The 14,554-nt window shown below is 42.5% G+C and overlaps 1 protein-coding gene across 4 annotated transcripts in view; it reads left to right on the top strand.

The window, feature by feature from the left end:
* The window catches only part of ISM1 (isthmin 1), a 279,345-nt gene that overhangs the window by 146,012 nt on the left and 118,779 nt on the right, over window positions 1–14,554 (top strand). The window contains exon 4 of one of the 4 annotated variants that reach the window (XM_033935435.1): window positions 12,511–12,651. The exons of 2 other annotated variants lie outside the window; for them this stretch is intronic. In XM_033935435.1, the coding sequence (XP_033791326.1) occupies window positions 12,511–12,651 (141 nt within the window). Of the gene's footprint in view, window positions 1–12,507; window positions 12,652–14,554 lie in introns of all 4 variants that reach the window. One more of the 4 variants, XM_033935434.1, reaches the window with a different exon arrangement.

Here is a 14,554-nt window from a genome sequence, read left to right as displayed (position 1 = left end):
AGAATTTCTTTACTACAAACGCACCCGGCCATAAAACGCACTCTCCTATAGAGGAGGAAAAACCAAGCCAAAAATATTTGGTTCAGAATTTTTTTTCTTGGTTTTTCCTCCTCTGCACGTAGGTGCATCTGGTGTTGGGAAGCCCGAAGCAACCTGCAGCCTCCCCAGTACCTTTTTTTAAACTGGTCCTGAGCCGCTCCGTGATTGGCTGGGATCAGTTCTCGCAATCGACCTCAGCCAATCATGGAGCAGCACGGGACTAGGCAGGAAGCACAAAGGTCACACTCCTGCGTTGTGTGCCTTTCTGCAGCAAAAGGCAGCCTTCCAGCAGGAGACCGTGCTGGACCACCACCAGTTAAAAGAAGGTACCGGGAGACGGGGAGGTGTATTTGTTCCATAAGACGCACCCACTTTTCCACCCCCTTTTTGGGGATGGAAAAAGTGCATCTTATGGAGCGTAAAATACAGTATTAACTGAATGGCAGATAATGTGTTGCAGATAATTCCATCTCAAGAGAAGTAGCTAACTGTTGTGTGTTAATTACCTGTAGAGTTACTACCCATGTGTTAACTGTGAGGTGCATTCTTTGCCACATTCCACCTTAAGTAGTTAACTTGGAAATTACTGTGTGGTGCATGCATTAATTGCCACATAAACAGCTAACACAGCTTGGCATACAAGAAGATAATTCTTCTATCCAGTGGAATTGAAGGCCATCTGCATGCAATGTTGACAGCAGGCTAATTTTGACAGCAGAAACGATTTGGATCTAGGGGAGTGGGAACTCGAGAGAACAGGCTAATTTTGGATAAGTAAGGGGTCTTCTCATTTAAATGCTGCTGAATATTTGCAGCCAGCTAGCTCAGTATGATTTTAAGAAGGCAGGAGCCTCTCCTACCTGCTTAAACCACACTGAATATTGACACCATACTCTGTACATAATATGAATTGATTCTAGAACTTAAAGCAGAATAAGTGTGTTTTAAGGACCACAATGCAGTAGGTAAAATATATCCTTAGTTTAGCCTCCTATTGATTTCTTTATCAGGTGACAGCAGTATGTCATTGCTTCAGTTTAGTTGTAGTATGATTGCCATTAATTTTTAATATTCCACATGGGACAGCAACTGATGACAAGGTTTGCTTATCCATTTTGGCCAGTATTGGCTGATCAAAAATAAATGTGGAATAAGTCATGCCCCAGTGTACTTGATTCATTCATATATCCTCAGGCTATTTATAAGTGCCTATTTCCATGTGTGTGGCTAGTCTCGTGAGGGTGGGGTTGTGGGATGTGCAGCAAGCCCAAAGAAGGGTGAAAAAAGAGACCTCCCTTCTCCTCTGGTTTGGGTGTCTTTAGGAAGGCAGAATTTTCTCCAAGGTCATACTTCAAAGGGATGGTCACTTACCACTTCCAGTCTCCAATCTTCATGGTAGTCACTTGCTCCCAACACTACAGAATACTCAGTATTTTTCTGTCTCCAAGCAAATGGTGGGTAGATAGTTCAGCTTCTAGTGCAATTGGCACATCATTCTTAAATATGTGGGTTGTATACATCTGATTGCGAGATCTGATATAGAGAACCTCATTTACATTTTTTTGCTCCGCCTGCCATCACCCTGGACTGTCCTCTTAATTCCTCAGTTTTAGTCTCTACATGTGAATGGTAAGAGCCTGTCTGTTCTGCTTGTGTTTATTTTCCTTTAATTTCAGGGTTTTGGTTTGTTTGTTTGTAATCTGGTCATGAGGCTTTTCGGTGCTGCAGAGGATACTGGATTCGAGACATCTCTGGCTTTGAGAGGACACACTCTGAGGGCCGAAGTCTGTAGCAAAGAGTCATTCTGCTTTGCAGGGCACCTGCTTGGCCAGTCTGCACTAACAGTCCAGGAGCTCAGGGACCATTCCCTTGGGAGCTAGGCTTGCTCCAGGTTATGTCAGCTGACTGGCTGCATGACAGTTTTCAACAGGATCAAGTGCTGACTGAGTGTTCCTCCCCTCCCCAACTTTGCACACGAGTTCAGGTGGGGGTTTGAGGTTTCAGTCCAGCCAGTAGGACTGAGGAGCAGTATGAAGAAACAAACTGTCCAGTCTTCTAAGCTAAGCAGAAGTTCTCTGACTGCATTTTCAGTTTAAGCAGCTCCTAGCAGACATAGTGAGTACTGGCTATAACAGATGGGGAGGGTGATTTCTCCAAAAGAGGATTTTCCTTAGCTCCAGAAAACTTCAAAAAATCAAGTCCCTGAGTTTTTTGACCCTTCATTTAGCTCCCACTGGACTTTTTTGGTGCCAAAATCACTGCTGCAATGGCCGTCTAGGATTTGCTAAAATGGCTGCTGCAGTGGCCATCTTGGATTTCCCAATTTTAAAATAAGACTCTGTCTGCCTCAAAACAATTTGATATGGCTCAGAATTGGTCTAGATGGACTCCTCAGGCCAGGATACCCAGGATTCATGCCAGATTTGCACTGGATAGCCAGCTGAGGACTGGCAATGTCCCACGTGCCACATTCCAGGTCAAAAATCCTGTCTGGACCTGGGAAATGGTGAAAGTGCATTCCTAGTGTAGTGCAGCTGCACATCTGCCCATTAAACCTCAGAGTGGATCATAGGCGCGCCTGCAAGATCCCTCTGGATGTTCTAGTCTGGCCTTTGCTTCAAAATTTATTAGTATGATGTATGGAATCGTACTTGAATTACAGTGGTCACATTAACTTAGGAGTCATGATGGTAGTAGCGCCAGGGGTCCACCCCCCCCCCCCCCAATAGTGTGCAGCTTCCCCACAGCAGAGCCATGTTCAGGATACGAGGGTTTAATTGGAAGAAGACTGGGATTAAGAGAATTCTGTCTCTATACCTTTAACTTTTCTTATGCCTTTACTTTCCCAGTCTAGATCCTTAGTAGCAGGAGATTCTATATAATGAAGGAAAGGGCCAGTAGTCGACCAGGTGGCAGCCCTGGACCTCAGAGTGGATCCAACGGTGCACAAGCTGTTTATAAGTCCGCAGTACTTTTGGGGATGATTATTGAGGCTCTCAAGGAATTAAAGATAGAGCCTCCACAGACCGCTCTGCTTAGTGCTCAATGATGAGTAGCACTAAAACTCAGACCACATGCTTTCCCTCCCATCTGGACATGACTATGATGTTGATAGACCAGTGGGAAGTCCTGGAGGGGTTCCTTCAGGTGGCTAAAGCCATGATGAAACTTTACGTGATGGACACTGGATTTTATCAGATGTTTATTCCTCTGAAGGTGGATTCTTTGGTTTCACAGGTGACCAAGAGTACCCCCCCTCGCTAGTGAAGGGGGTGTGGTATTGAAAGATACACAGGGACCACAGGATGGAGTTTTCACGAGCGAAGACACATCTAATATACCGGACTCAGAGGAGCTCATGAGTGGGGAACAGGCTGAAAAATTAGAGCACATAGAGGTAAGTAGGGAGGATGTCCTCAAACAGATAGACAGGTTAAAATGCGGCAAATCACCGGGCCCGGACGGGATCCACCCAAGGGTGCTGAAAGAACTAAGACAGGAAATAGCGGGCACAATCCAACATGTTTGCAACCTATCCTTGAAAACTGGTGAGGTGCCAGAGGACTGGAAATTGGCAAATGTCACACCGATCTTCAAGAAGGGATCGAGGGGTGACCCCGGGAACTACAGGCCGTTGAGCCTGACTTCAATAATAGGGAAGATGGTGGAAGCTATGATCAAGGACGGCATTTGTGAACACATCGAGAGGAATGGCCTACTGAGAACAAGCCAGCACGGATTCTGTAAGGGAAGGTCGTGCCTAACGAACCTTCTGTACTTCTTTGAGGGAATAAGCAGTCGGATGGACAATGGGGAGCCCATAGACATCATTTACCTCGACTTTCAAAAGGCTTTCGACAAGGTGCCACATGAAAGGCTACTTAAGAAGCTGTGGAGCCACGGGGTGGGAGGGGATGTGCACAGATGGATCAAGCACTGGCTGTCGGGTAGACTGCAGAGGGTTGGAGTAAAGGGCCAATATTCTGACTGGCGGGGAGTCACGAGCGGTGTGCCACAGGGATCAGTGCTGGGGCCTTTACTCTTTAACATATTCATCAATGACCTGGAAAAGGAGGCAAAGTGTGAGGTTATAAAATTTGCAGACGATACCAAAATGTGCGGCAGAGTTAGGACCAGGGAGGAGTGTGAGGACCTACAAAGGGACCTGGACAAGCTGGAAGACTGGGCAAACAAATGGCAAATGCGCTTCAACGTGGACAAATGCAAGGTCATGCATATAGGGAAAAAGAACCCGTTGTTCAACTACAAATTGGGGGGGGTATTGTTGGGAGACAGCAGACTCGAGAGAGACTTGGGTGTGCTGGTGGATGCATCACTGAAGCCATCTGCACAGTGCGCAGCAGCCTCGAAAAAAGCCAACAGGATGCTGGGCATCATAAAGAAGGGCATAACAACCAGAACACGGGAAGTCATCATGCCATTGTATCGAGCGATGGTACATCCGCATCTGGAATACTGCGTTCAGTATTGGTCACCGCACCTCAAGAAGGACATGGCGGTACTTGAGAGAGTCCAAAGGAGAGCAACAAAAATGGTAAAAGGGCTGGAACACTGCTCGTACGCCGAGAGGCTGGATAGGCTGGGGCTCTTCTCTCTGGAGAAAAGGAGACTCAGGGGAGATATGATAGAGACCTTCAAGATCATGAGGGGCATAGAGAGGGTGGATAGGGACAGATTCTTCAGACTGAAGGGGACAGCAAATACGAGGGGGCATTCTGAGAAACTGAAGGGAGACAGGTTCAAAACAAATGCAAGGAAGTTCTTTTTCACCCAAAGGGTAGTGGACACTTGGAATGCGCTACCGGAGGAAGTGATCAGGCAGAGTACGGTACAGGGATTCAAGCAGGGATTGGATGGATTCCTGAGGGATAGAGGGATCGTGGGGTACTGAGTAAACCAACCTGGTCGTGCATGTGCAAGACCGGAGGGCTAGGACTTCGATAGGAGGGCAGAACTTAAATGGGAAACCAAGGTGGCAGGGGAGCCCCTTCTGATGATTCAGACAGGCCTTGACCTGTTTTTGGCCACCGCGGGAGCGGACTGCTGGGCAGGATGGACCTGTGGTCTGACCCGGCAGAGGCACTGCTTATGTTCTTATGACAGTTTGAGGCCGTAGCATTGGGACTGAAGGTGATGGCAGCAGCTTCATAAGTTGCACATGCCATTTGAGGTATATCATGCTCTGGGGTCAGATACCGATGTGGATCCCCAGTGGCTTATAACAATAAACCGATTTATAGACCGCATAACCAAGTGATTCAATGTGTTTCACAAAAGAGTAATAAAAAATAAAATACAAACGAATAAACAGGTTAGAGAAAAACAGTTGCTTATAAATTTATTAAAAAATATAAGTTAACTGCTTTCTAAAATGAAGTGAGACGTGGAGAACAGGTACAGCAGCTTGAAAGAAAAGTAAACTCTCATGAAATTTTTTATATTTGCATCCATTAGCTGGTAGAAAGACAAAGAAGGCATGAGTTTTTCTGGGGTGAGAAAACAAATAGATCTGTCAGATACTGTGGTGCTTGACCAGTAGCAACTTTGTAGTAAAAGCAGCCTAATTTGAAAATGCCACGCACTTCCACAGAGAGCCAGTGCAAATCTCAATACAAAGAAGTGACATGATCATATTTCTTTTGATTGTATATAAGTTTAATTGCAGTATTCTGAATAATACACAATCTTGAGATATTTTTCTTGAAGCCCACAAGATATACTATATTACAATAGTCGAGCTGGCTCAAGATCAGGGACTGAACTAGAGAAGCTGATATGCACGGACGGGGAGAGGGACCTTGGGGTGATAGTGTCCGAAGATCTAGAGGCGAAAAAACAGTATGACAAGGCAGTGGCTGCTGCCAGAAGGATGCTGGGCTGTATAAAAGAGAGGCGTAGCCAGTAGAAGGAAGAAGGTGTTGATGCCCCTGTACAGGTCATTGGTAAGGCCCCACTTGGAGTATTGTGTTCAGTTTTGGAGACAGTATCTGGTGAAGGATGTAAAAAGACTTGAGGCGGTCCAGAGGAGGGCGATGAAAATGATAGAAGGCTTGCGCCAGAAGACATATGAGGAGAGACTGGAAGCCCTGAATATGTATACCCTAGAGCAGGGGTGTCCAATGTCGGTCCTCGAGGGCCGCAATCCTGTCGGGGGCCGCAATCCAGTCGAGGGCCGCAATCCAGTTTTCAGGATTTCCCCAATGAATATGCATTGAAAGCAGTGCATGCACATAGATCTCATGCATATGCATTGGGGAAATCCTGAAAACCCGACTGGATTGCGGCCCTCGAGGACCGACATTGGACACCCCTGCCCTAGAGGAAAGGAGAGACAGGGGAGATATGATTCAGACGTTAAAATACTTGAAGGGTATTAACTTAGAACAAAATCTTTTCCAGAGAAAGGAAAATGGTAAAACCAGAGGACATAATTTGAGGTTGAGGGGTGGTAGATTCAGGGGCAATATTAGGAAATTCTACTTTACGGAGAGGGTAGTGGATGCCTGGAATGAGCTCCCGAGAGATGTGGTGGAGAGTAAAACTGTGACCGAGTTTAAAGAAGCGTGGGATGAACACAGAGGATTTAGAATCAGAAAATAATATTAAATATTGAACTAAGGCGAGTACTGGGCAGACTTGCACGGTCTGTCTCTGTATATGTCCGTTTGGTGGAGGATGGGCTGGGGAGGGCTTCAATGGCTGGGAGGGAGTAGATGGGCTGAAGTAAGTTTTAACAGAGATTTCGGCAGTTGGAACCCAAGCACAGTACCGGGTAAAGCTTTGGATTCTTGCCCAGAAATAGCTAAGAAGAAAAAATTTAAATTGAATCAGGTTGGGCAGACTGGATGGACCATTCAGGTCTTTATCTGCCGTCATCTACTATGTTACTATGTAGTATCCTTTATCACACCTTCTTCACTAGCAAGGTTTGTTTGGTGATCTGTGCCACCAGCAAATCCACCTTCAGCTGAACAGCTGCTGGAAATCCAGAGCCACAGGGTAAAGCTTGGACATAGGCTTAGCCATTCATAGGTAACTGATTGTAGATGGGATAAGCTACACTATCGAACCAGAAATTAAAATTCTGAGTGTTTACCTGGATAAGAATTTAACTATGAAACAATTTACAAATGCCTTGATTAAAAAAAATATTTCTTCACTCTTTGGAAGTTACGCACGATTAAGTCTTATTTTAGTCCCATTGCATTCAGAATACTGGTTCAATCTCTTGTACTTAGTATACTGGGTCTTTATCTGCTGTCATCTATTATGTTACTATGTTAAATGCTGAAGCTTCGAAATAAGATCTAAGCGTATGCAATTTCCACAACATGGAGAAACCCTTACAGACCACAGTATCGACTTGATGTTTCATAGTTAAGTTGTGAACTAAAGCAGAGGTGCTTACACTTTTTGGGTTTGCGAGCTACTTTTAAAATGACCAAGTCAAAATGATCTACCAACAATAAAATTTTAAAGAAACACAAAGCACACTGTACGCAGAGAAAATGTTAATTATTTATATTCCGTAGTTTTTTCAAAGAGGTCAAGGCAGATGACTTTATGCACTTTCACCTCAGTAACAACCTTACAAAAATAAACAAATATACCCCCTCCCTTTTTACTAAACTGCGATAGCTGAATGCCCCGCGCTGCTCTCGATGCTCATAGGCTCCCTGCCCTAAAAATTGCTATTGCATTTTAGTAAAAGGGGGGCATAGTGCAAAATATAGACAACAGATATAAATTCTCAAAACGGACACATTTTGATCACTAAATTGAAAATAAAATCATTTTTCCTACCTTTGTTGTCTGGTGATTTCATGAGTGTCTGGTTGCACTTTCTTCTTCTGACTGTGCATCCAATATTTCTTCCCTTCTTTCAGCCTGTATGCTTTAAGCCTGTATGCTTCCTTTTCTCCAGACCTCATCCTCTCCCCCAACTTTTTCTTCCTCTCTCCCTGCCCTTGTTCTCCCTGCCTCCCTTTCTTTCTTTCTTTGTTTCCCTTCTTTCCTTCTGTCTTACTGCCTGCCCCCTTTCTTTCTTTCTCCCTGCCCTCCTGCAAGTCATTACCACCGCCATTGGGGAACAGGCCCCCAAGCTTTCCCTGCAGAAACATTGGGCTGACCAGCATTCCTCTCCCTGACGTCAATTCTGCCGTCGGAGAGGAAGTTCCAGGCTAGCCAGGCAGTGATTGGCTGGCCTGGAACTTCCTCTCTGACGTTGGGGAGAGGAAGGCTGATTGGCCCGGTAGATTGCGAAGGCAATGCGAGTTTATCACGGAGCCCAGAATAGGCTCTGCGATCGACTCACTTTGCTTTCGTGATCTACCGATCGTTCGCGATCGACATATTGGGCACCCCTGATCTAGTGTAACATTCAGCATTTTAATAGTGGAATGGATCATATATTGCATGGAATTTACAGTTATAAATAAATCATGGGATAACTGTCGAGGAGAGGCAAAAAAGAGTTTAGTTTTGTCAAAATTCAACTTCAGTATGAACTCTGGCATCCAAGCCTCAGTGGTGTCAAAAATAGCCTCAATGATGTGAATTATAATACTCAGTGAGCTAACTTGAAATACCTATCACTAAATCCCATACTCTACTCAAATACTATACCATTACAGCCATAGAACCTCCATTCTCTCTTTCCTATTACTCCATTCATAATTCTTCCATCCTCAGATTTCTTATATTGTAAGTTGCCTTGAACCTGTTTAAGCATAGTGTGACTCAGAAATACTAGATTAGATTATGGGGCAGAAGCTTTATATGATCTATTTAGGGTCTTGAGCAAGGTCCCTGCATATGTTATTTCCGCCCGTAGAATGCTTTTGATCAGTCTGTTCTCAAGTCTACTTCAGTTCATCTCAATGCTATTGGTGCTTTACACACATCACTGGATAAAAAGCCATTGTCTGTACATCCTTTAATATACTAAAAAGCCTCTCAAGCCTCCTCTGGTGACTTGGGACCTTAATGTTGTACTTTATACTCTCATGAAGCCTCCATATGAACCACTTTTGACTTTATCCCTCAAGCATCTCACTTGAAAAGTAGCATTACTCATATCTCGCATCTGCATGCCGGTTCAGTGAACTTAAAGCACTTGTGTCAGATCCACTTTATATAACATTCTACTATGATAGTGGTTCTTCACACTCATCCCAAGTTCCTCCCAAAAGTTAGCTCGAAATTTCATCTGAACCAGTCTATAGTTCTTTCTGTCTTTTCAAGAACACATTCTTACCTGGTGAAGCTGCACTCCACACATTAGACTGTAAACGTTCTCTTGCTTATTACTTAGATTGGACCATACCTCATAGGACTTCCACTCAGCTGTTCCTGTCTTTTGATCCAAACAGGCTAGGATCTCCTGTTACCAAGAGAACCATCTCCACATGGTTGGCGGACTATATCTCTTTTTGCTATGCTCTGGCTGGTCTGACACTTAAAGGCTGTGTTACTGCACATAAAGTTTGAACAGTGGCAAATTCAGTAGTTCATCTGTGTTCAACTCCCATTGAAGACATCTGTAAAACAGCCACCTGGTCCTCAGTTCATACCTTCATATCCCACTATTATTTGGAGAATCATTCCAGATGGGATTGTTGGAATGGCCAAGCAGTTCTACAAAATTTATTCTCCCCTTAGATGCCAACTTTCCTCCAACCTTTTTGGTTTCGCCAGGCTCATAATAATTGTCAATAGCCCTCTTCTCAGAGGTATGTTCCTGGCAGTTAGGGAGTTCCATGTGTAAGAATATACGGCCTGCTTGTCCTCGGATAAAGCATAGTTACTCACCTGATGCAGGTGTTATCTGAGGACAAAAGGCAAATATTCTTACCACCCTCCCACCTCTCCTAGTCAGCTTCTTATTTTTTTTTTTCTTTTACTGAACTCATGATTCTGCGAGCTGACTTCAGGTGGGAAGGCACCAACATGTGTGTAGTATGGGTGGTCTTAAATTTTAATGTGACGGTACACTTTTTGACCGTGCCGGGGTTCTATGGATGACGTTACCCACAAGTGACAATATCTGCCTACTGTCTTTGGATAGCACCTGCATCAGGTGAGTAACTATACTTTTTTTTCACTAACATTAAATGCAAAAAAAGAGAGACTTCAATGTCTCATATTCATCCCAAAATTGAAAATGTCGCCAAAAAAACATCAAACTCATGATTTACTCAACCAGTTGGTGCAAAATACTGCTGTAAAAGTGATTACTGGAAAAAAATATTTGACCATGTAATGCCTTATTTTGGTTGACTTACCTTGGTTGCCTGTTATAGCACAAATTTCTTTGAAACTTTAGTGTACAAAGCTTAGTGGAACAGTAGTCTCTGATGTAGCAGGAAAAGTTGGTAGATCAAAAGTTTATGAAAATCAAATGTCCAAGTATAAAAACATATAAAAACATCAAGGTTGACAATCCAAATGTTAAGCAAACTGATGCATATGCCACAGAAATTCCACAAACAATTGCTCACAACCCTTGAGCAGCATCTTTCTATCCCTCCCTCCCATCCCCCCCGTGAAGCAGAATCCTTGAGCAGCATCTTTCTATCCTTCTCTCCCTCCCATCCCCCCCAGCAAAGCAGAACCACACCGACCCTCCCACCACGAAACGGACATACCACCCTCCAAACAGTATTGTCGGCAGCATTTTAAAGAGGCTTCTTTGCAGCCTTCTCCTGCCGAGGCCTTCCCTGTGCTGTGTCGCTGATGACATCAGTGATATGGCAGAGGGTAGGACCCAGCGGGAGAAAACCATGAAGCAGCCTGTGTAAAATGCTGCCAACACTGCTGTTTAGAGGGAAGTATGTCTGTCTCATAGTGGAAGGGTCAACAGAGTTTGGATGGGAAGAAGATATTGAAAGATGCTGCGCAGGGGGAGGAGAGCGGGGACATTCAGGAGGGGCTTCGGGGGCAATCTAACTAGGACTTATTTTTGAAGTAGGGTTTATATTAAGAACTACCCCAAAAATCATGCTAGGGCTTATTTTTGGAGTAGGTCTTATTTTCGGGGAAACACAGTATTAGATAAATTGAGCATATATGCCCCAACTTGTTTCCTGTGTTCATCTCAGAAGAACTTGCTCTCAATTGCCAGCTTTGGGTAAGATGAAATTGACTGGTACAGGGAAAGAGCATTTTGCTGTTCAGGACTGTTTGTGGAATAAGTTACCAAATGAAATGCAATCCATAAACTGTTATTTGTTTTTGAAAGATTTTGAAAACTTGACTTTTTAATGAGAATTTTTATTTTGCTTAAGAGTAGATTATGAACAGTGATTGAAGGCTGGTGGATTGTAGGACAATTGAGGACTTGGGATGTATTTGGTATTTAATTTTTTATTGTATACAACTTGTTTTTATTGGGTAATGGAATATTGTTTGTTAGAATTGTAAACCGCTCTAACACCTTGGTTTTTAGCAGTACAGTGTTCCCCCGCAAATTTGTGGTTTAACTCCTTCGCGGTATTCTCTGACCGCTTCTTCCTGTATTAAAGTTGGACTATACCAATCAGGAGCTGCATGTCAAAGCAGCTCCTGATTGGTGTAGCCTGACTTTAGTACAGGGAGTGGCGGCAAGAGCATACCGCAAATGATTTCCTTCACTTGCCTTCGCTCCAGCTGCCCTCTCCTGCCTCCCCAGGTGAAAACCCGTATTTGTGGGTTTTTGATATTCACGGGGGTCCTGCAATGGAACCCCCATGAATATCGGGGGAGTAATATATATCAAGTATTAAAGTCAAATCAGATTGCACATGCATGCGTGCACAGGTGTCAAAAAGAATATCATGAACCATGCTGTGCATGCTTTCCCCACTTGTTGTAATTTGAAATTGAATGTTGCATGTGTAAGGCAAATAAGAGAGGTTTTTCTTGTCCTAATGCCATGGGTACTGATTTTAGGAACTTCATTCTTAGATTTCGCATGTATCTTGTGAATTATAAGGCAAATGAATATATTTTTCTAGATTCAGTACAGTTGGATCAATGATTCTGATAGTGTTGTGGTAATTAAGGGTCTAATGTATTTATTTGGCAAGTTATATTTTTTTTTCTTTTTTTGATATATTAACTTTTTCTATAGCCGCATCTTTTTTTCCCTAATAATATGGGCTAGTGGTGGTTCGCTGTATTGACATTGGCCAATTTTCTTTTTTGAAGATTTACTTATTACATTTTCCTTGTACTGTTTGGAATTTATTTCAAATTCTTAAAATATTAAAACAAAAGATTTCCTTTTTGAAAGGAAGGAAATTTTATGGTTTCCAGAAGAATGTTTTTGTACAACTGGGCAGAAGTTTATGTCTTGCCAAAATTTTAGGAAGAAGCGTTTGAATCCCAGTTCTCAGACTTTTTGTAAATTTATGTTCATTTATTTTTTTATTTTCTTTCTGTATACCACAATGATTTTCTTGCACCCAGAAGATATAGATGGTGAGGGAGACTGGAGCTCATGGACCCTGTGTAGTGTAACCTGTGGAAGTGGCAGCCAGAAGCGTACTAGGATCTGTGGATATGCCTGCACAGCCACTGAATCAAGAACCTGTGATTTGCACAACTGTCCAGGTTTGTCAAGAAATTGTTTTATTTGCATTCATTCAGGTATCCTTTGTAGCTTTAAACTGAAATGTCTCCATTTTCTACTTCCATATAATATATTATTTTGTGGTTGAGTCTCTGCTCGCTCTATCAGCGATCATACTTGTATGGGATCTGTTTTCATTAACAAACAGTGAACATTAACTTTTTTTTACATGAAAATTTCTACATGACCAAATATGCTATTACAGACCATCACATATGAATACATAGGTAGATTTTTTTTTACAAATAGTCAGGTCTTAATTTATGGGGTAACAGCCTAGAACACAGTTCCCTCACTTCTTTTCAGACTTCAAAGCAGTAGAGGTGTTTTGTTCCAACCCCTCTCTTCTGGTGAAGAAAAGGCAAAGCAGGAACAGAACAGTCTCTGCTCCCTCATCTATCTCTTCTGTTGCTCTTGACTCTGACTTGCCTGTCCTTCCACAGTTCCACTTCCTTTTTGTCTACACCACTCTCCCCGCCCCTGGTACCTTTTTTTTTTTTTTTAACTGATGCGGTCGGTGCTGGACAGCTGCCTTTCTCCAGCATTCTTCAAGTATTAGGTGTTACATTCGATAGTGCTCTTAGCTTCCAACTGCAAATTTCATTTGTCATTAAACAATTTTTTTTTTAACTCTGAAAAATTGATTTCTTAAAACCACTCTTTTACCCCCTCAGCTCTCAATATATTGATACACTCATAATCAGCCAATTGAATTATTGCAATTCTCTCTATTGGGATATCAAAAATAGACATCGCTTGCAAATAATTCAAAATACTTTCAATAAACTGATTACCAGAACTAGAAAATTTGATCACATTCTGTATCCACGGATGATGAAAGACTGGGAGTAGGTCTGCAGAAAATGAATGCAAATGGATGTGTGGTAGACCAGATGAGATTCTCAGTAAACTCTTTGTAGGGAGCTAGCTAAATTAAAAATAGACAAAGCATTGGGGCCTGATGGATACATCCAAGGGTACTCAAGGAACTCAGGTTTTGGTAACTCTGTTATCTCATCTTTTTTATGCTTCCTTAGAGTCTGGTATGGTCCCAGAGAACTGGAGAAGGGCAGGTGTGGTCCCCCTGCACAAGAATGGCAGTAAGGAGGAGGTTGGAAATTACAGGCTGGTTAGTCTGACCTCAGTAGTGAGTAAACTAATGGAAATGCTTCTTAAGCAGAGGATAGTGAGCTTTCTAGAATCGAATGGACTGTAGGACCCAAGGCAGCATGGTTTTACAAGAGGTAGGTCTTGTTGGACAAATCAAGTCACAGCCCCTCAAATTTGGAATCTATTACCAACCCCCAGGTAAGAGAAGAAAAAACTCTAGATAAATTCAAAGGAAAATTAAAAAGTCACCTTTTCAGGGATGCCTTTTTATTTTTAAAATCTTTATTAATTTTCCAAAGCTAACAAAAGTGCAAAACAATATTCATACATATAATAATAATAATAATCATAATAAGCACTTATTTTTTTAAGTTCAATAATGTTTATTCGTTTTATGAATAAAATACAGAAAGGAAAAACTACTACAATGGGTAGTAACAATGAAAAGAGAATACAGAAGTGCAATTGGTCAATTCAAACGCACATCAACCAACAAAGGAGATCAAATACAACAAGTAGTTGATAATAAAAAGGCAATCATTTCAATAAAGTAATAACCCAGGGAGAATAGATGAGACAAAACAGGTTAGATATGAGGAGAGAAAGAAACATCCAGCAAAAGCTGCCAATTACGTTCAAAAGAGTGCAAAGTTCTATTTTTTAGAGCAGCCGCTCTTTCATATTTATCTGTGACACAAAGCATATTCCACCACATGGAATAAGTTACTACTGACACATTTTTCCAGTTCTGTAACACCAGCTTAACAGCCAGTT

The sequence above is a fragment of the Geotrypetes seraphini genome, chromosome 3, assembly GCF_902459505.1.
Source record: "Geotrypetes seraphini chromosome 3, aGeoSer1.1, whole genome shotgun sequence".
NCBI classification, from domain to species: Eukaryota; Metazoa; Chordata; class Amphibia; order Gymnophiona; family Dermophiidae; genus Geotrypetes; species Geotrypetes seraphini.
This window is presented reverse-complemented; position numbering and strand designations above follow the sequence as displayed.